We start from the raw sequence: 22,389 nt of genomic DNA, 5'->3' as shown, positions 1-22,389 counted from the left end.
TTTAAAAGGTTTTTTAAACGGTTTTTAAACGTTTTAAACGTTTTAAACGTTTTTAAACGTTTTTAAACGTTTAACGTTAACGTTAACGTAACTACTACTACTACTCTCTCTCTCTCTCTCTCTCTCTCTCTCTCTCTCTCTCTCTCTCTCTCTCTCTCTCTCTCTGAAAAAATATTTCTGAAACTTTCATTATTTCTTTCATACCCAAAAGTGGGATCTGCGAAGTTAACACGACAATCTATTAATTTAGAAAAAAAGATAATGACAATTCTAGTAGCATTTTTTACCATTTTTATATAAAAATAAAACAGAGTTCCGCAATTTTATATTAAAAAACGAAAATTGAAAATATGAAGTATTAACTTTGCGGATTTAGCATGATACTTCCACTCTAAAATACAAGAAAAAGATAAATATTTTCACTTTTAGCTACAGATTTACCATTAATACTACTCGCAATGTACTAATATATATCTGAAAACAAAATTTCAATAATTACTAAAATACACTTTAAATATGTATTTATCTTTGTCATTAATATAAACTTTTTAAAGATTTTTATTCATATTTGATAGTTTTGAAAAATGGAGATTGAGACTTTGATCTTAACATTTTATAATTACAATGCAATTTCTTTAATTAATAATATTGGTTGTCTTATGACCTTATTCATTTATTGTAGATACGTGAATGCATCTTTTTCAGCACAACTTATTCTAACTAAATAAACATAAATATTATTCTTTCCAACCATTAGTATAATAACATTTTGTTACAACTTGTCTACATTGCGACGATTATTATTCGCGCTTACTTGGCGCCGATTAGCGCCTGTATAACGTGTTTGACGTAGCGCATAAAATTACTGACATTGCAATGTCGAGGTCACAAAGCCAATCTTCATTTTTTAATGTTATTATTTATTACGTCTTCCTAATCTTACTTAGTTGTATATTCTTTGCGTTGATATTATGAAAGCAAGAAATCTTTAATATTTATTTGTCGATCTATTTGTTATATATATTATTCCATTATTATCATAGTATGCGTACTTAATAATAATCTGATCGATACATTCGTCATTACTTAATAAAAATATCGGAAATCAAAATTTAACATCTTAAATATATAAATAATGAATAATTTATATTTTTTATGTAATCAATTGTTCGTGAAATTTCGTATTTCCACTGTCTTTATAATGTGAAATTAAATACATAATTATTTTTTAATTTATTTTTATTTATAAATTACATATAATATTTATAATAAATAACAAGACTATTAGTACCTACAGATTAAATTATATAATTATTATTAATATTTATTATTATTAATTGATTATTAATATTAAAAAGCAAATGTAATATTTATGATAAATAGAGAGAGAGAGAATAGAGGCTCAGATTAATTTTATTTTACACTTTATTTCATAACATAAACAAACAAGTACAGAGATGGACGCAATACTTGGTTTGGGTTGAAAAATTACACAAATTACTACAACTATTTACAAATAAAATTTTTTTTTTAGAAGTAAGAAATTTGAGATAATTAAATCTCTTTTAACAATTATTTAATTAAAAACCACGGCGTAATCACATACATAAATGTTAATGTTACGATATATACAATCAGAAAAATATGTAAAGATTTTTAAAACTTATTGCACATCTACTAATACTGTAACTAATTCTCACAAATGGATCATGTAAAAAATTATTATCTTTCAAAATGTATTAGAAATAGTTTTATGCTGCATAAATTCTTTTTTTACGAAAAGTTAAGGAATTATAATATTTCCACCTCTTATATGAAGATTATGTTCTCATATATGTATAATAATGTTATTGTCGTTTTTTGTCCATTTCATCAAAATATAAGATCAGGATTTTCTCTACGCAAAGCGATCCTAACTAATTCATTGCGAAAATATTATTTAACATATGTAGACTATACATATGATCGCTACGTTAGCGTACGTCATTAGTTAACGCATTTGCGAAAAATTGACTTTTCCAGCCTTTTTTACATGCTGTCGGCACATTTATATAGCGCAATAACAACAGTATAGCGATACGAGTATTCGCTGATACATTTGAGAAAGAATTACATAATTGCATTCGGAATTGGCGTTATCCTTTTAACTATTTATCTATGGAAACAACATATATATTATTCTATACATCATAGTAGATGATACGCAGAAGAAATAGATTATATAGTAGCATTCCGTTTCTCACATCAATGCCAAATTCATGGTCAATAAAATAAAAATTATCTTCATAGATTTGTTCTTCTCAAAACAATAGATAAAAAAAATCACAAAAAATAAATATAACTAGTTTTTTACACTTTATGTACATTAAAAATACAGTGAGGAAAAGTAAGACATTTGTTTATAAAATGTTACATGCGTTAAGTTATCGTATAAAGTAATTCTTTTCAAAAGTTTCTCTGATATTGACTTGCGAAATAGTATGTATTTCTCTCTATAAGACGGATGTATCATCAATTCCATATCATTGAAGAACCTTTAAAACTACTAAGAAAACACACTTAGAAAGATATATTTAATACACGATTCACGCGCGATTTGTTACGAAGAATCTCTACGAGATAACATCTGTTTTTTCCAATTGGCTCATTATCCATGCGTTTATGTACCAGTGTTGAAAAATAAATTACTATTTCGAGTAATTGGAGAAATAATAAGCGCCACTTCAAAGCAATGTATCTTTAATATTGTTAAAAATTATTTTTATCTTATTTAAATTAAATAGATTTAAACATGAGAAAAAGAGAAAATAAAAAACGGAAAAATTGAATATGAAAAATTGAATATCTCTTATAAACAACTTACATTTATTAACTAATCTATACTTATTTAGATTTTTCGATTTTCATGATTCTTATTTTAGACATAAACATTTCTTTGTGTTAATATATTTTGCTTTCGTCACCCAAAATACATTGTCTTATCGAACAAATTGATTTCTGGAATACCCTTTCTTTCGTTTTTAAGGCAGACTTTCTTGCTTGAAAAGACAAAAGAAATCATTTCTGACTTGTCACACGTAATATAATAAATAGTATACAATCAGAAAATAGTTCATGTACCCAAAATTGCATGCTGTCTTTTATGTGATCTATTAAGTAAACTATAATAACTATATAAAAAACATTCTACTAAACCTGAAGAACTAAAAATATTTTAAACTTATGAATCAGACAACACTTGATTTGTACTTTTATTAATTTGATATGTAAATTGGAAATTGCTATTGCATTTACATTCAAGATATGAAGAAATATCGAAGTGTATCTTAGAGCAAATATAAATATGTAATAGTAAAGCATAAGATGAAAGTAAAGCATAAATTAATAAAATGATAAAACGAACTTTATGGTCTTTTAATATTAAACTAAATAGAAATGTGTATATTTATTATGGAAAAAAGACATAATGTTAATCACAGTAATTCTTAATCGGAGCGTGCCGCTCAATGCTGAGATAACTCTATCGCGCGAAGTAGAACGAGGTCACAGATCCAAAAAATGAGAAAATTATTGTTCCTCATTATTGTCCATAGGGCTGTAAATTTTTTTGTATTAAAGTTGTTGAATGAAAAATATATGTTCATTAATTACAAATAATTATTATAAAAATAATTATGGAATAATTCTATATTATACGTGTAGTACCATTCCAATAATATAATATTTAAACATATTCTTATTATATAGAATAAAAACGTACTTTGTTTGCGACCTCATTTTGCTATTATTACGATCGATACATTGTCTCACGTCTTCCTCTATTCAATAGCTCTCACATAAGTTCTTGATATTCCCACCCTAACCCTCAATTCACTCCAGTTTTGTGTAAATTCATCATCGCTTATATTATTATTCACGACTGTACTGCCGTTTCCGGTGATTTACGACATGACTCGTTGTCATTATCGATACATTCGTCCTGTTTGTTCTCTAGCTCGGTTTTACGAACGAGAGAGTAGTTGTTCAAATATTCCACCACTTGCATGTGCCCGAAAGTTTCAGCTTCGTCGACTGGTCGTTTACCCCATCTAAATATACAATATTTTAAAATGCAGTTGTATGACAAAAATAAATTGTATGTGTTTGTCAAAGCAAACACATATAATTTTTACTTTTATTTAATCCGCTAATATCGTTAAATAAAAAACATTAAAATATAAGAATATAAAAGCAAAGAAATATATAAAAACTAATTTTGATATAAATAAAAAATATCACATTAAAGAAATTATTAAAAAAAAGTGCAAAGAATAATTAAATTTTTTAATTTAGAAAACATTAATTTTATATAATATATTTAGAATATATTTTAAATAAATACTTTATAAATAAAGATTAGAAGAAAAGAGGAAATGTATAATCTTTTTTATTAGATATAAAATAAAGTGGCCTTTGAAACGATCGTAAAAGACTAATTATTCGTAATGGTCAATAAAAATGCGGTAAATATAAATTGTTAAAATAATCATTGTAACTTGATCTTGGAATAACTCATGTCGTACCTATCCTTGGGATCATGTGGGACTCCGCAATGCTCGATTAGAAACTCGACGCAATCTAGATGACCTTCGCTAGCGGCTAAATGCAACGCGGTTCTGCCATCGTAATCTGACAATGTCATATCCATCCCACTCAATCGATGTCTGAAATTACAAGCGTTTGATAATAATTAAAACTAATGTAATTATAATCTTTTAAAATGTTAGATTGCTTTGCCTCCATTATTTTATGTTAATAGTTCATGTTAATAGGTCACGTTAATAGTTCAAATTCTTTTAAATACAAAAATATTATGTAATAAAAATGTTACATGATAAAAACGCGCAACAGAAGTCTACATGTTCATCTTCAAACAGGTTCTTAAAAGAGTAATCTCACCTTCTCATCGCTGTGACATCACCACTGGCAGCACTGAACAGAAGATTAACGATCGAGAGACCTTTCGTTTCGTATTTGTGCCGTCTAGGATCTTTCTTATTCGTTGCATGCTTCAAATTGTCATACCTGTAGTAATAATATATGATATAACTGAACAACACGAGAAAAAGACAGAATAAAGAAAGAGAAATTTCAGTTTCGATTATGTGATGTCTACATCTATGACACAAAATTACAAGAAATAGAAAACTAATTGTAAAACAAATTTGAAACATTTTATGATAAAAATATGAAAAATTTTATGATAAAAACATCTACGTAATACATTTAAATTTCAAAATTATATCAAATATTTAATTAAAAGACAAAACAATTTAAAGATACACAATAATTTTTCATATTCGCTGATCAATTTCCTTTATAAGTTTCAGATAATTTGATTTTCAATTAACTATATCATCACCTATGAAAGTTAAATTCGCGCACGAGTTCTTCACAGAACTGCACACCACGACAGGAATTGCCGAGTGGATCCAAAGGCGGTGACCACGTACAAATTCCCATGACATTTGGAATTACCACGAGAAGACTTCCTGATACACCGGATTTCGCCGGTATGCCAACCTAAAATAAAATATAGTGTTCTTCGATGTAGCAATGATTCTGTCTAACTTTTACATTAATATTATTGGCATATGGACAGTAAATAAATTATTTGTACCAAATTAATAATTAATAATTAATATATAATCAACACACAGTAAATTTTCATACTAAAACTTATAATAATTATTGAAATATACAATTGCCTGTTATGGAGATCCAAAAAGTGCATCTATTTTTTTAATTTTATATGTTGTTTGAATCAATTTATTATTTAAATTTCCAGAGATATTACACAAGTATTCACGTACGTATTTATTTGTTTTAACTCACTTTGAACGCGAATTGACCACTATAGTCGTACATGCCGCAACTGTGCATGAGACTCAGAACATCACGAACGCTGTCTGGTTTTAGGACCTTCTCCTCAGTAACTGGACAAATACCTCCGTTTGCTAAGGTGGCTGCCATTACCGCCATCGTCTCGCAATTTGCTTCCATGGCACAGCACTTGCCAATAAAAATAAAATTCATTGTCAGAGTATTCCTTACGCAGGTTGAATTGTTGAGAAATAGACGTGGTTTGTTTTGATATTGTAAACACGTAACATTGAACATATTTGAATGACATAATTGAATTATAAAATATGCTAACATATTGCGTTAAAAAATTTAAAGAAGATTCGCATTTTACAAAAAGCATAAAAATGATATATTATCGTGTAATCCTAAAAATCAATTTTCTTATTCTTTAAAAATCTCAATTCTTATTCTTAATAATTGGAAAAATATTTTAATTAAAGTATTTTAATTAAATTGTTTTAATATAATTACATATAGAAAAGTAATATTTACCTGAAAATAAAAATCCATAACTTCCTGCAAATTCGTTTTTTCTGGATAACATTTGTGCTCCCTCATGTAAAATCCTAAAGCGTAATTTCGGTCAGCTGCCTCTCGCTCCGACAGGAAAATGGCGTTGTTAAAACTAAGATTCTCACCACCGGCCAATCTCTTGAAACAATTCATCGCGAAATCGAATTTTTCTGCCAAGCCCATTTCCGGCTTGACTAATGTTTTTAAAAGTGAGCAGATCAATATCGCGCCAGCGTTAATCATTGGATTATGTGGCTTCTCTATAAACATATCATTTATTTATTTATTCTCTATAAACATATCAGAAATTGATCGTATAAGTAAACATTTTTAAATAAAGCAAAATTTTAAATATTACTTGCATACAACATTGTTTTTTCTCTAATTTTTCAATTTACATTAATTTAATTTATTCATTATTTTTATTATTCAGATTGCATTAGTTGATTAATACTCACTGCCATAATCGAGTACAAGCTCATTAAAATTTCTACCGGACGGTTCTTGACCAACGTATTGATGCACCACTTCTGGACCCAGCCTGTCCAAGGCTATCGCATAGGTCAAAGGTTTGCTGCAACTTTGAAGGGTGAACGGTATTGTGGTATCGCCAATGCTAAATCGCTGACCATCGATGGTGCACACAGATACGCCCCAATATTCTGGGTTCATTTTGGCTAACTGCGGTATATAAGAGGCGACCTTGCCCTCGGTATTCGTTTTGCATTTCCAATAAAAATCTTCGATGTGCTTCGTAAAACCTGACCAATCGGGAATTATGAACTGGTGCCTGAATGCTCGCGAGATCAGAACAATATTGGGATTTATAATTCTAAAAAAAGAAAAAAGTAAGGAATCAAAGAAAAGTGTTATACTTATCGTAGATATTTACAAACTAGATTTTTCTTCCTTCTTAATATTTAAACATTGTACGTAAAAGATTATACATTTTTCAATATAAAAAATATCTAGTAAGCAATTTCGCGTTCTTAAATATAAATGTGCTATTTATAATAATACAAGATTAAACATAATAATAATATATTATTATATAAATATTTAAGATATATACATAAATTATTTTTTGAAATTATAGATTTACCTTCTGAATTGTTCTCTGTCTAACTTCTGTGTTTCATGTGATATAGCTTTAGTGCGATCGTTATTCTTGATGTGCTCTTTCTTAAGATTGTCCGTAAACTCCTGAAGTCGAGGATCATTCTTCCGTAAGCCAGTTATCCTTAAAGCCTTGAACAAATTTAATATAAATTTAAATTTTTATTATTTAATGATTAATTCACGAATATACATATATCTCTATGAAAATATGTTACATCATACATACAGCTAAAAACTCTCCCACTGATATAAGACCAGTCTCCTCGTTCTTGAACATATCAAATAAAACATCTTCGGCGTTTGTTGCTTGATCTTGATCCCGAGTGCTGTAAAATATTAATTATTAAATAATAGTAAATAACATGTTTGAAAACAACTATTATAGTCAACGGGTATTTTTTTCACCATTATTCTTCTATTTTTAATTAAAAATAACAAAATCATGACATAAATTATTACATTTACTATTTTATTTGAGTTTTCTTATATTGCTTAGCTATTGTAAAATAAATACATTCTATTTTTTATTTATAAATCATCGTGCGTTTACGATCATAAGAATGAAACTCACCGTGCATTAAATATTATAAGCAAAATTATAAAATTTATTATATTAATAAAAAATTAACAAAACATTAGATATAAAGTTATTATCTTTAATGAAGTTAATTAACGAAATGCACGAAATATTAAATGCTGTGCTGTTAATGAGGTATTTATATCACGCCATGCATTGATGTAGCGCATAGTACTCACTACATATAGTGGCTGTCATGAATGAAGCTGTAATCGCTGTAATGAAAAGCAAGACAAACAATTCTGCATTAGTAATGACAATAATAATTGTTAATGCGATTGTTACCTAAGAAATCGCGCCAACATCCGGGTGGATTGATCATTTTTCTTCTCTACCCAGATTGAACACGCAATTTTCGATTTAATCGCGTAATCTTCGGAAAGTTTAGCCAACTGAAGATTAGAAGTTTCTTTGGAATCGCAATCGATTGCTTCGATGTAAGGCATAGTGATTGTCGTTCTTTTAAAACTTTTATTTTAAAATGTAATTTTGTAAATTGTTTTATTCGTTTGTTAAAAATCAGTAAAATGTAATTATAAGTCTCTGCGATATTAATTATAATTTTTTATGCCTCGTTAAATTTCGTTTAATTCAACTTTTATTTCTGTATTATTTCTGTATATATTTATTATATTTAGACGTTTTTTTTATTAAATCAACATAAATGTTGGCGAATATTTTAAATTACGCATATCACAAACACAATACTCCAGTTTTCTTCACATAATATAAAAAATAATTCAAAAAATTTACAAAGCGTTGTTGTAACTGATTTCTTGCGCAGAATGTGAAGAAATGTTTTGCTGACTGGTTTGCAAGAATATTCCGTCGCAGATATATTACCGGGGTTTTTATAACCGAGAAGAAAAAAAATAATTTCAACTTTTGTTTACCCCCCCACAGATGTAAAAATAGATCTTAAAATATCTCATTTGCATCAGATTGGAACAGATGACATCTTAAGAGTCAGAAGCTACGTACAATTTGCATTCGATGGTGAACAATTGCAACAAACAGAAATCAGTAACAAATACTTGCTTAGTATATTAGAGTCGATTAAAGCTAAAATAAGAAGCTCTGTATGAGGAAAAGATGGAAGGATCAAGTGAGCGAAAGAGAATTTATATTTGAGATTCATTGTAGATGACACACACACACGAATTTGATTAAAACTGTACAATAATTAAATATATATACAATATAAAAATTTTTAATAAAAATTTTTATTAAAAGCTACATTAAAAGAGATAAGACTGAAGTATGTTTATATTGTAAAATTAAGAATCTATTTTTCTATTCTGAATTTACTTTAAAATCGTTTTTATTTTCACCTTTCTTTGTGTTATTTTTTTTTATTTTTTATAACTCTTAAATTTAGTTTGTTCTTTCATCAAAGAATTCTTTTATAAAGGAATTAATGTTTAATGACATGTTTAATATATATATTATAGCAAAGCTTCAAAATTCTAATTTATTCTAGCAAATAGAATAAATCTATTAATTAGAGATTCTTAAAAATAAAATAATCTTACCGAAACGCTCTTAATGGTAATTCTTGGAAATCATCAATGTAATGACCACTAAATTCGAAATCGTCCATTGCTTTGATTTTAGTAATTCCAGATGAAAGAAACACGGACTAATATTACCACAAAAAATTTAAATTAAATTCATTTTCAGAATTTTTTATAACATTTCGCGATCTCAAGAGATTCCTCTGCTTCAGTTCAGCGACAAATAAAATCACGATCTGAGAAATCGTATATTGTTGAACGCGCTTAAATGATGGACAATAACGATGCCTGACCTAATCAATTGCGATAGATCAATAAATTGCGCTATACGATATTGCATCGATAAAATTGTTGCACGATGATCACTATGCCTTCTATAGAAAACAATTTCTAGTGCATATTGGTATCGTTTGCAAGTTATCATATTTACGCATTCATTCGAGTTCAAATGACGCGTTTCAGTGTTACGTTACGTTTATGTTTCTACAGGCGACCGAGTGATTAAAGATGTTGAAAGGAATTCTTATGTTACATATTTGTATAAAAAGAATATTATTATTAGAAAAATAATTTGTAAAAAGATTTATCATCAATTCATTGATATTTTTCCACATTTTTAAATTCTTTTTAAGAATTAAACTAATAATATAAAAATATTTCCTACCGTATTTGAGAATGTTCTAATTTCGCTGCAGCTCCAACAGTGGCATTCAAATATTTTGATTTTTCAAATCTCGTGGATGCTGATATAGCAGCACGTTTCTGTAAAATAATGGATATCTCGTATGGTAATTATTAGAAAAAAAAATTATAATTACTTCCTATTGCATAAAAATTAAACAGCGAATCGCTAAAACAATATTTGATTATAAAATTACAATTGACAAATTATTATTCAACATAGAAACGCACAAAAATTTTCAAAATTTATTAATTATATTTAAGAAATAGATAAAATTATATATTTATTAATTCAAAATATATATAGTTGTTTATTTCTTCGTCAAATTTAAATTTACAATGAAACTGTTCACATGTTATAAATATATTTGTATCGGGAAACTATTATTGTTCCAAATAGATAGAATTCTGTTTAGTTTCTGAATTAAGTATTTTAAGGTGGTCGTATAAGAGAGATCGCATTGGTTGCTAGGCAATTCTGTATTGATCTTCCGATGAATTAATATAGTTCTCTAAGCAGAAACCTGTCACGTGTACTTTAATTCGGATCAGTTAGAATTGCTTGTATACATAGATGAGAATTGAAAGCCAGACTAGATTAAAAAGCAAGATTCGTCTCTGAAAGGTCACTCTTGCTGCACATCTTATTATATAATCGATATTAATCATAAGCTTCTTATATCTCAATGATACATATGTTTCGTTAAAAATAAAATCTGGATATATCTCTTAAGAACACCGGAAAATAAATAAATAAATAAACAAGTGTTTCTTTTATAATTTTCAAGATATAATTATTGAATTTTTCGAGACGTAATTTGAATCTAAACTTGTTAATATATTATGTAATATATTATAATATGATTATAATATGATTAAAACAGTTAAAAATATAATTATAAAACGTCAGTCAAATAATTATAGTACGTACTAATTATATTATTCTTAGTAATTATCGACATTTATCGTGCACGAGTTATTAACTGCAATAGTCTAAATTGAGCGTCTTGTTGGCATAATAGACATATGAGAGCTATGTGTCAAAGTATTTTTGTCTCCGATATAGGCCATTACCGTTACCCACGTGGTTGTAGTCGACGAGAATCAGTCGTCTTTCTTGATACACTTTAAGAGCGTAAATCTAAATCATAACGTAACAAATAAATCTAATATAGCTTAATAATTGTATTAATAATGAATTTTAAATATATTTCCATTACTGCATAATATTCTTCCGTAAACGCCATGTTTAATATTTAGATACTAGCATTTGAGTGAATGCATATTTCGGGAATTTCTGTTATTTAACATCTCTTTTAAATCCTTCGTATATTTTACACGAAATTCTTACCCTGCTAGTGCAATGCAATCTTCTGAGCCCATTTTCTCCGATTCTCACGAGCTTCAGCATCCTGACACCTTGCATCACTACCACCTTCAATGTTAAAATACTCACTAATAATTTTCTAAAATTGTATTCGATGACACTAATTTAAAATAACCGCAATTAATTCATCATAATTTAGAAAGTTATAAACAATATGAAAAAAATAATTTTAAAAAAAATCATCGAACTGCTCCAATCAAAAATAAGATGTTTCAATTCGCAGTTTAGATTTCACACGTCAATATTTGACCAAATAAAATTTCCTTTTGAGGGCTCAAATTTTCTGATCAATATCGCAACAAAGGTATCCAGTGTTTTGCACTTTAAAACGCAAAATGCTCACTTATTCCTATACTATTTGATCCATACTTTAAGTTATAACTTTTCCAACTTCAAGATTTAATTACTTAATAAATTCTCGATTGATATCGGAAATAATCACCAGTTGTAATTTTGTCTGCGACAATGAATTGTCGCTAGCGAAAGACGACCCTCGGCGTCTCGGCAGTCAGTATCTACTGCATCGAGGGTCGCATAGAAGGCAGGGAAGGCCGGCCGGCGGGACATGCGCGATTTAGGGATGGTATAAATTTTCGCTATAGCTGAGCCAGAAAATGTCAAAGGTTCATCGGTAGACGTATAATTAGTACGATTTATTTCCCAGGAAGCAAAAAATAGAATCAATATTATCTCGAAAAAAGTGCCTGTAAATACTAAATAAAATAATTTTGACATATCACAAGCACATACACTTCAATTATTTAAATTTATGCCATACATTGCATAATAAAAAAATAAAACAAATAATATAATTATTTAAAATACAATTAAAACCAGCAATATTGTAATAATGTTGCAAATGTTGCAGTAACATTGCTGCAAGTTTTTGTGCTGTACAAGAATAAACACAATATTTTCTATATAATATAATTTTAAACGATAGAACAGTGTAAAATGAAAAATTAATTACGGATTATTAAAATGGAAAAATAGGGTAATGAACACTTATCATTTATTGTCTTGCAATTGTTATATAATGATATAATATATTGTGTAATAACTGTAAATCTCGATTGTAATTTCTTATACTGAATAACTGTTTAGTAATCCAAACAATTATCTCTAAATTTCTATTATTTAAAACTGCATGATGCGATAAGTAATGCGAACTGCGACATACGAGAAGGCATCTTAATAAATCATAGTGCACCGATATAATTGCGATATTCAATATAAATATGTTTTGCAATCGATAAGATAGCTCTCCTGTACATGAAGCTATTCTACTATACTTATAAATATGCTCGTCTAATTCAAATGTTACACAATTAGAAAATTATGATTCTTCTATAAGTATAATCAGTATGAAGTAACTGACATTTTATTTGATCCAACAAGTCTCTCAGAATTAATTCTAAATTGTACAATAACCAGAACAGCTGAGGCAGTTTTAAAGTTAATAGATCTTACTTATATATTGATATTTAACTTTGGTTTCTATCTCCTTTCTAATTCTTGACGTACTTATAGACGAACTAACACTTATTGCATGAAAGACATAAGCAATAAAAAAAATTATGTCTTTAATAGATGAAAAAAAGATGAAGAAAAATATTTTATATAACATAAATTTTTTTTAATTCACAAAAAATGAAAGTCTTAATCAATTTTTTGACACTCACCATCTTTTTATGACATCGAACAAAGTTATAAAAATAAGTTAAAATTTTACTACTAAAATAACTTTTTGGCACTTTAGGAAAGTCCAAATTTTAACAGAATCTCACAAATAAGAGCATCTTGAGCAAAATATGAATATAATATGAATATAATATGAATATAATATGAATTAAATAGGATTGATTTAGGCGCAATTTCAATTTGTTAGAGAATATACGAATAACTATATTATTTCATAACATTATGAAATAGTGCACTGATATTGTATTACGTACGTGTAATATTGCACGCAGTATAATGTTGTCATTATTATTTTATAAGTCACTATTTGTCATTTAATGCACACAAAGATGAATCCCATCAATTTTTAAGATTTGGAAGACTGTCGCATAATCATATATATTCAAATGTACATATAAGTGTCCAAATATAAGTTGTATAAATTGTAAAAAATTGATTTAAAAACATCATAAATCTCAAAAAGACGAATACCTTTTAATTTCGTATTGCCTTAAAGTATCCAAAATAGGTAAGCCGCTCTGATCATACGTAAAAAAAATTATTAATAAAATTACGTCATTGTATAGTGTTATCAATAATACGCTTTTGAAAGTGATGAGTGATTATACATTTATATTTACAAACGATGTGGTGAACTTTTGATTTTATGCGCAGAACAAGAGGATCCTTAATTCTATAATATAAATAGGATGAAGATGATAAGTGTAAAATTCCTAAAAAAAAACTTTTTAACAACAAAAAGAAAAATAAAAGAAAACATGTAAAAATTCTAACGCTATTATGATTTTGATCTGCTTTAAACTTCTTAAGTACACTAATTTCACACACAGTTAGATGATCAATCCTGAGAAGGCAATTTTCATTGTCTATCTTGAAAGTGGCGTAAATTTAACATATATATACATACATACATTGCAAGATCTGTGCAATTTAATGAAATTATCTAAAAGTTGACTTACGCCACTTTCAAGATAATTTCATATCGACTATACGAATTACCGTCAATCATCGTCTATAGTCTATACTAAATCGGCAAATAATGTAAACGTATACTACTTGGATATCTTTAAAATAATATTGCAAAACGACTGAAGAGAGTGAATAACAGCTCTTCAAGTCTTTAAGTAAAGTTACCTATAGATGTTACTTTGAATACAACACGATGCAACACTAGTAGAGATCTATCGCATCAATCCATATCAAGTAAAGCTTTGAAGTCAGCGAAATCACAACGCTTGCTCCTTTTTCTATCATTAGTTCATTGTCAAACAATCATTTTAACTATGATTATTGAAATAGTTAAAACAATTGTTTGATATTATTATAACTTGAAATACGGACAATAAAGAAATAATACATTACTGCGGTTTCTTTAAGTCTTCATATTTTCGCTTCTTATTGAAGACGTCGCGTGCGTGGCTAGCGCTATCAAAAATAGTGCCATTTTCGCGAAGATGAACGTTATCACTCATTCTACCTACGATTGATTATCTCACTTACTGTATCTGATAAATAACGATTGTATAAGGCCAATTTATCGCTTGCAATAAAATTATCTTGACATTGTTTTCAACGTAAGGCGTACACCTCAGACTACTCCAGGTCAGTATCAGATTACCGTATCTTGATAAGCGGGCGGTCCACTAAGGACAAACTGTCGCTGGCTTTGTCTGACAACGTCAGTGCGATTAGGCACCTGTGGTGTCGCTCTAACGCCGTGATAATTGCTATAGCTAGACCTAGCACTAGCCGGTCGATTGCTGTACAATTCCTCCATGTCCTCGCCATTTAGGCTTTGCGTGCTGGTTTGCTGGAATGTAGGATTGCTTTGTCCCTGCCATTGCATTGGGTTCAGCTCGCCAGGCGACGTCTGCCAGTTATCGGTGAGGTTGCGGGTGGAGCTGGTGATCGGATGCTGATGGTCCCAACCAGCGGGGGGCGGGCTCTGACCGGCTGGAAAGCTAGGCGAAGCGTTCGAATAATTGTTGGAGGAATCCTGAATGGTTGGTGGCCATAAAACTGGCGATGATACTGCTATGTTCACCGCCTCCGACTGCCAGTTCCGATCAGCGTTCCGTTCACGGTCCCAACCAACTGCGATTCTGTCGTAGTTGAGCGTGCCCTGCGATAGCGAGCTGACATTCTGGTTCGTCAGGTTACCAATGCAGGGTGTGACCGTGTTCGCGTACAGGCTTTCCTGGTGATCCATGATGCGGTTCACCGGGTTCTTGCGGCGTGACTGGCGTACTGAGCTGCGCCGCGTGTTGGAACGTCGCGTGCTATCCCGTGAAATTACGGAACGTCGCTTCACTCGGCGCGGCGTCATCGGTTTCGGTGACACGCTATCATCCTGCACCGGTGGTTCGGGTTGCGAATATTCGATGCTATATAATGGCCGTGGCTGCTTCTTCTTTCGTTTAGTTCGTACTGTTAAGAAAACAGACAGAGAAAGAGGCAATCAGATTTTGCGGTCAATACTCTTTTTTTTGCCTGTCCATTTATAATAATCGAATGATTGATGATCAAAAAGAGAAATGGAATTTATCATTTTGTTTAAGACAATCTATAACGATCTTATTTATTTCATAACTAAGTCGTATTTATTTTATTTTTTTTTCTCGCAGTTAATTGTATTTGCATTCTAAAACTGCGGTCCTTATATTTTTTCAGTAAATAATTGATAATAATTAATTTTCTTTAATCAAAATAATTTTCCTGCAAAAAATAGTAATTACTTTAAAATATCTCAATTTTTAAAAGATGCTAAATATTTAGAACCAAAAATGTAATAACAACTAAGAAATGTAGAAAAAATGAAAAAAGTACCCAGAAAACCGCACAGTAGGAAATTGTTAGAAAAGGAAAAGAAAGAAAAGTGAAGGGTTAATAAATAAAAAAGCAAGCGAATAGCAACGTTGCATATTTATTGTTCCCAATTAACTGCGCCAAAGTAAATAACAGATACAGTGGTTAAATACAAAACTGATTATATGACGTACTTAAAAAAATATAAATATTCTGTACAAATTTGAGAGATGCTCGATAGAGACTGTACTTGATTAGAAATATTAAATCTGAAGTGACAAAAAAAACTTTGCTACTTAACCTTTCTCTTCACTTGAATCTTTTTCAGACTCTAAATAAAAAGGAACACTACTATTTCATATTTAATAAATAAATAGTCATTCAAATAGGCAATAGTAATATTCCTTATCTAATAAATAAATTTTATTATCTAATTTTTTTATGTAAGTTCTGCGCAAAAATAAATATATACAATATTATACATATAAATAACATGATCTTTATCTCTATCATTATGCTGTATAAATAAAATATTGTGTATTTCAAATCAAAGATAAACAGTATGACATATAACGCATTCGTTATATTCGATAAAATAAAGTATCTAATTTATGTAAATATATAATGATTTGTTTTTCATACATAGAAAAGCTGCTTTAAGACCTATTTTTTATTTAGCAGTCTTTTTTTATGATTGACATTTAACTACATACTACTTTTTACGTCAAAAGCTAATATAATCCGCTAAAAATATATTTTTCGTGATCACTTCAGATTTCTTATTAAATTATAATATAACGCAAAAAATCAGTCATTCACATGTGAAACGTCACAAAACAGATAAAATTCTTTTATAACTATACTGCCAAAAAGAATATCTGAAACTTTATACGTAAAGAAATCTCAATTAAGTCCATACATAATAGAGAAATCTATACACTTAGATACTTTCTATGAAAACGAGTACATAGACTTTCAGGTAATAAAATACTTGACTCTGCTAAATTTAAAAATACAAAAAAAGAAGAAACCACACCTACTTCATGCACTACCAAATAAAGGGAAATCATAACATGCCGCTCCCCTGTTTAAGTTTTTTTAAATATTCTACAATAAAAAAAACTTTTCATAGCACTGGATCAATGATCTACAACACTGAGCTGTAAAATAAACTAATTAAATGCAGTCTAATCGTTTCAGAGTACCAGCTTAAAGTCCTTATTCATTCATGTGCACACGTAGCGTACGAGTTTTGTATAATAGAAATGTATTAATCTCGACTTAACAAGAATCTAGAAATAATATTACAGCAAAATATTATATAGCTTCCGTCAACTGTCAAGATTTCTCGCGTAAATTTAAAAAACTGATAAAGCTACAGCTATTTCACGCCTAGGTAATACGTTTCAGTGTGTCATGCTGTGTTTTGCCAATACTTTTCTCTACATAGTGTGCATTAAAGTCTTCTAATGCATACAATTTTCGAGATATCGCTAATCAAACTCGTACATTTATAAAACGATAAATATTTAGCGTGATCTTAACACAGTTTCTATACATATCACAGTAAATATACCAAGACGTATCAATTTATGCGTAGAGCACGAACAGTATGTATAAGTGAATCATATACAAGATGACTTACGTTTAACTCCTCTTAACTCCATTCCTCTTTCTATACAAATAAATGTATCTAAATTAGTAGTTTCTTCTCTAGCTTCTCACACTCTCCATTAATTTTACTAGCATGAAGATGATCGTTGGAGATAGTATTAGTATCAACAAAATTAATTCTGTCTTGCACCATTACAGCACATTGATTAATCTTAACTTAATTATTTATTTGTATGTATTAAGTGATGAAGAGAGCGGAGAATAATTATTCCGAATCATCCCACATATAAATATGCAACATTTTTGAATTAGTAGGTAAGTCACACTGCGTTAATTGCTCGTACAAACGAACAAACACTATTGAACACACAGTTCGACAATAGTCGATTATTTCGATGCAAGTATGAAGAACATCATCAATAAATAATATGTAGTAACGTTTATGTAACAACACACAACTCATAATTTAGATCGATGAAAATTGCCAAAGGAGAAGGCATCTAAGGGCTATAGTTACATTAATTGTTCTATCTATTTGGCAAGTATAGGAATTATAATATTACGTACCGCACAAGTGGACACCATACGCGGTAGTATAGAAGTTTGTGTAAACTAACTTTCATTACTCTTCTCGCTATAAGAGAGCAGAAGAAAAAAGCTTGCACGGGCAATTTTATTTGCCACTCGTACTTAAAGAAAGTGTTATCAATTTTAACACAAGTACTTTAAGCAATCGTGTATAAAGAGCGGAAAATCCCGTTTCAGAAATTACTCGCGTACAGGGACAATGGTCGACTATCTCGTTTCGACTGAGATGACCTATCGTGTTCGCTGGGTGCTTGTTCAACGGCCAATTTCGGATCGGAGTAAAACGATCTCAGTGGTTGATCGCGTACATGATCGACGAAGACGCGAGGTTTGACGGGATTCCTGGTTTGCTTCGCCGCTACCTGGCGACACTTGATACGTGCGACCGGACTGTATCTCGATGAATGCAAATAGTACAGCCTATTTTTCTGAAATCTCAGCTTAGCGGCGCTGTCCAACGAATCATATTCGTCGTATACGGGCGAGACGGGTCGCTGCAAATGGTCTACCGGATTTAAGTAGTCGACCGAATAATCTACATTCTGAAAATCGCGGCTGGACGAACGACTGCTGTTACTACGAACCGTATCATTCTTGAAACCGACGACGTTGCTTTTGCCGCGCGCGGTACCACCGCCTAGCAGCTTCTCGCCGCTGCGTTTTGGAAAGCTCGACTCGCGATAGGCAGATTGGTGAGAGCTAGCTGTGCTGGTCGGGTAATTATTTTGAGCGGAAGTTTTGAGGGAGTAGGCAGGTGGTGGAAGAGCCGAGTAGCTAACGTACATAGGATGCAATGGTGTGTGGCCTGCCAACCCAAAGTCATCACCTCCAACAAAGTCAACTGAAATATCATCCAAGAATCCATCACATTAGATGAAATCCGCTGACGACGAATCGGAAATAAGCAATGTATTAATGAATTCATCGAAGAAGCGAATACGTGACAAGTAACGCCAAAGATGTCATTATGTTACGGTCAAACTTTTTTCCCCAACATTTCATGAAGAATAAATATATTTTATCTTGAAATCTTCGGTTGTAACATTTGGTTCTACATGGCATAGTCTGCTTAATTTTGCTGTGCCTTTATAATTATATTTGCAATATTCTTGGCTAAAGAACGTAAAAATTATACTGTATTATATTAAGACACAACATTCCGTTCATGCGAAGATAAAAAACGCTATTTGAATAATATATGGTAATAATAGTAATAATAATAATAATAATAATAATAATAATAATAATAATAATAATAATAGGTACAAATTACAAGGTACAATTACAACCTCAAGATGCAAAAAGTTTTACATCACTACATATATATATTCAAACTTAATTTACATTCTATAGCTTCATGATTATACAATAAAAAATTATTTACTCGTGCCAAAAGATAGACAAATATATATGGCGTGCAATTGATGATTAAGCGGACTTACCAAAATGGAGGATCAAATCCACCAATGAAATCAACTGTAACCGACAACCCTCTTTTCAAGCAATAATAAATAATCGCGTATACTTATATGTAAGTAAGAATTATCAAAGATAATCTTATCAAAAATTATTTAATTTCTTATCATTTAAAATTTTTAAAATGCATTCCTATCAGCGGTGATAAATTCCTGGACAGTTTTATGCAAATTTAAAGTGTACATTTATTAGGGACTGTGCAATTAGGGAAATATAATATGACAAAGTATGTATAAAATAATAAAAATCTAGCGCTTATATAAGACTAACACAGCTTTTACGTTCTTCAAAATGTACTAAATTTACATTTTTTAAATAGCTAATGATCTCATTTATATTCTTTATAATTATCTAACTATTGTTGAAATATTTAAATTAACAGTAATCATAAATACAAATTGTAAAAAATTATAAATAAAAGAGTATTATGGCTTGTCATTTTCAATTTCTTTAAATACATATAGAATGATATTCAGCTTCCAAACAATTTTCTTATCAAATATACTGTTCTAACAATAACCACAACCTCTGCCCAATTGCTTATCAAACCACAAGCCAGTATAAAGATCATTAATTTTTACTTCAAGTAAGTATTATACGTATTTTTTAAAATATTACTGAAATATGCTTAATCACTAAAATCTTGAATACAAAAATTTTAAGTATACTTAACTGCATTCTGATATATGAAAGAAGTTTCAAAAGTAAAGTGATACTTTCTGTCGTACAAATTTAAGCTTAATTACAATTCAACTTATACTAGTAAATCTTAATTCTTGTCTGTAAAAAACAGTGATAAAAAATTCAAACATAAAAAAACGTCTTTTTCTTTTGAAATTTCCTTGTTAGGGCAAAGATTATAAATCATTTAAATCTGCATATATATGCGATACTAAATATACTCACAGCTATCATCTTCCTCAAGGAATACTTTACTGAGACAAATTCCGCCAACAATGGCCATAAACTGTAAAATAGATAAACTTTGGAACTAATGGCTGCGTTCAGCAAAAAAAGCAGCTTTACAATTGTTGTAAAATTCTTTAATATGATTAGTCTTGCTCTTAGTTCCTTACTGAATCTAAATGTATAAACCAATCAAACTGAAGAACAACAATTACAAAGCTTGTTTTCTCTGCTGAACGTAGTCATTGTATATAATAATAAAATCTACACAGTCATTATGATAATGTATTATGATAATGTATTATGATAATATATTATGATAATGTACAGTAATTAATTCTTTACTTACACCTAGGATACATTGTGTCGCAGCGTGTAAAATTTCTATCACTTCATAATCCAGTACGCAGTCTGTTACATTAATAGGTCGTGCAGGTCGAAAAAGCTCTGGTTCTGTCACATCATAAACAGCTTTGCAACCTGGTCCATTTACATACCACCATGAAAAGCTACCAGTACCAAGATTAAGAATATCGCTATTCTGAAAAATAATGTTATATCCATTATATGCGTACACAATAATTCACGTTATATTTATACATAAGCTACTTACTTTGTCCAGTATCCCCACATTGAGATAAAAGCATATGATAAATACGTTCCATCCTAACCATAATGTATTCCATATACAATACTAAAACAAAAATCGTAATTATTTTAGAATTTATTATAGAAATAAATAATTCATTCAATTAATAATTAATAAAAATAGAAGAAAAGACAGTCTTTGTATGTTTCGATTAAACTCTTTTGTTTACTTTTACATAACAGAAATATTCTTATCGAAATATTTATAAAGATTCTTTTTATTGTATCTATATAAAAATAATTATTTACCGATATGATATATTTAGGTCTATACTGAAAGGCCCCAAAGAATCCTAGAATTACGAAGATAATGTTGAAAAAGTTGACCAGTATCGGAGTCCACATAAATCCCAAAAAGTCAAAAACTTGACGTTCTATTGTGGTAATCTGAAAACAAGAAGAAAATAGATTACATCATACCATAAAATCATCCAACAAGAGCGTGAAGTAATATGCGACAACATTTTAATTTCTGTTAATTCTTTTGTAAGCGTTCTTAAACTATAGCAATTGCCCTACGTTCTATATTCTACTCTGTTAATTAGTCATTCTGAGTCATAGCATTTAAAGGCGCAACACAGTTACATGAAAGATTGTTTCAAAACTCTTAATTTACTAAACTTTTTTATGGACAGATTTATTTATTTTTTTAATTAATTAATTAGTTTTTTTTTAATTAATAAAACTCAAAAATTGAATGATATGCAGTCGACATTTTATAATATAAAAAATTTTACATTTTAAAATATAAAACATAAATATGTGTTAATTAAAAAATTACATACAAAAAATACAAATATACGATATTAAAATTTATATTAATTTAATAAACTTAATAAATTTATTTTCTATATATTTTTAATTTATTAATTTATATATATATATATATATATATATATATATATATAATTATTTTATTAATTAATATATATATATTAATTATATATATATATACA

At 29.3% G+C, this 22,389-nt stretch overlaps 2 protein-coding genes across 4 annotated transcripts in view; both read right to left on the bottom strand.

Moving 5' to 3' along the window:
* Nucleotides 1-3,913: 3,913 nt before the first annotated feature.
* Nucleotides 3,914-11,734, bottom strand: LOC105624393 (glutaminase liver isoform, mitochondrial). 3 transcript variants are annotated; one of them, XM_012205759.1, is made up of 12 exons: nt 11,647-11,734; nt 10,292-10,370; nt 8,293-8,328; nt 7,763-7,862; nt 7,520-7,665; nt 6,876-7,249; nt 6,397-6,677; nt 5,875-6,051; nt 5,402-5,562; nt 4,939-5,064; nt 4,563-4,703; nt 3,914-4,088 (listed from the first exon to the last, which is right to left on the bottom strand). In XM_012205759.1, exons 1-12 carry the CDS (start codon nt 11,732-11,734, stop codon nt 3,914-3,916), a joined length of 1,884 nt encoding a protein of 627 aa, XP_012061149.1. The 3 variants fall into 3 exon arrangements, with proteins under 3 accessions (XP_012061149.1, XP_012061148.1, XP_012061150.1); XM_012205758.1 differs by having other exon boundaries at nt 10,292-10,389; nt 11,660-11,734; XM_012205760.1 differs by lacking the exons at nt 10,292-10,370; nt 11,647-11,734 and adding an exon at nt 8,399-8,559.
* A 3,271-nt stretch (nt 11,735-15,005) lies between these two features.
* LOC105624391 overlaps nt 15,006-22,389 on the bottom strand; it is an 8,200-nt gene continuing 816 nt past the window's right edge. The window contains exons 2-6 of the mRNA XM_012205757.1: nt 21,683-21,820; nt 21,399-21,479; nt 21,135-21,326; nt 20,786-20,846; nt 15,006-15,823 (exon numbers count right to left, since the gene is read on the bottom strand). Coding sequence (XP_012061147.1) covers nt 15,006-15,823; nt 20,786-20,846; nt 21,135-21,326; nt 21,399-21,479; nt 21,683-21,820 — 1,290 coding nt within the window. The remainder of the gene's footprint in view (nt 15,824-20,785; nt 20,847-21,134; nt 21,327-21,398; nt 21,480-21,682; nt 21,821-22,389) is intronic.

Source organism: Atta cephalotes (assembly GCF_000143395.1).
Source record: "Atta cephalotes unplaced genomic scaffold scaffold00077, whole genome shotgun sequence".
Classification (NCBI taxonomy): Eukaryota; Metazoa; Arthropoda; class Insecta; order Hymenoptera; family Formicidae; genus Atta; species Atta cephalotes.
Note: the sequence above shows the minus strand (reverse complement) of the source record. Positions and strands in the feature narration are given on the sequence as shown.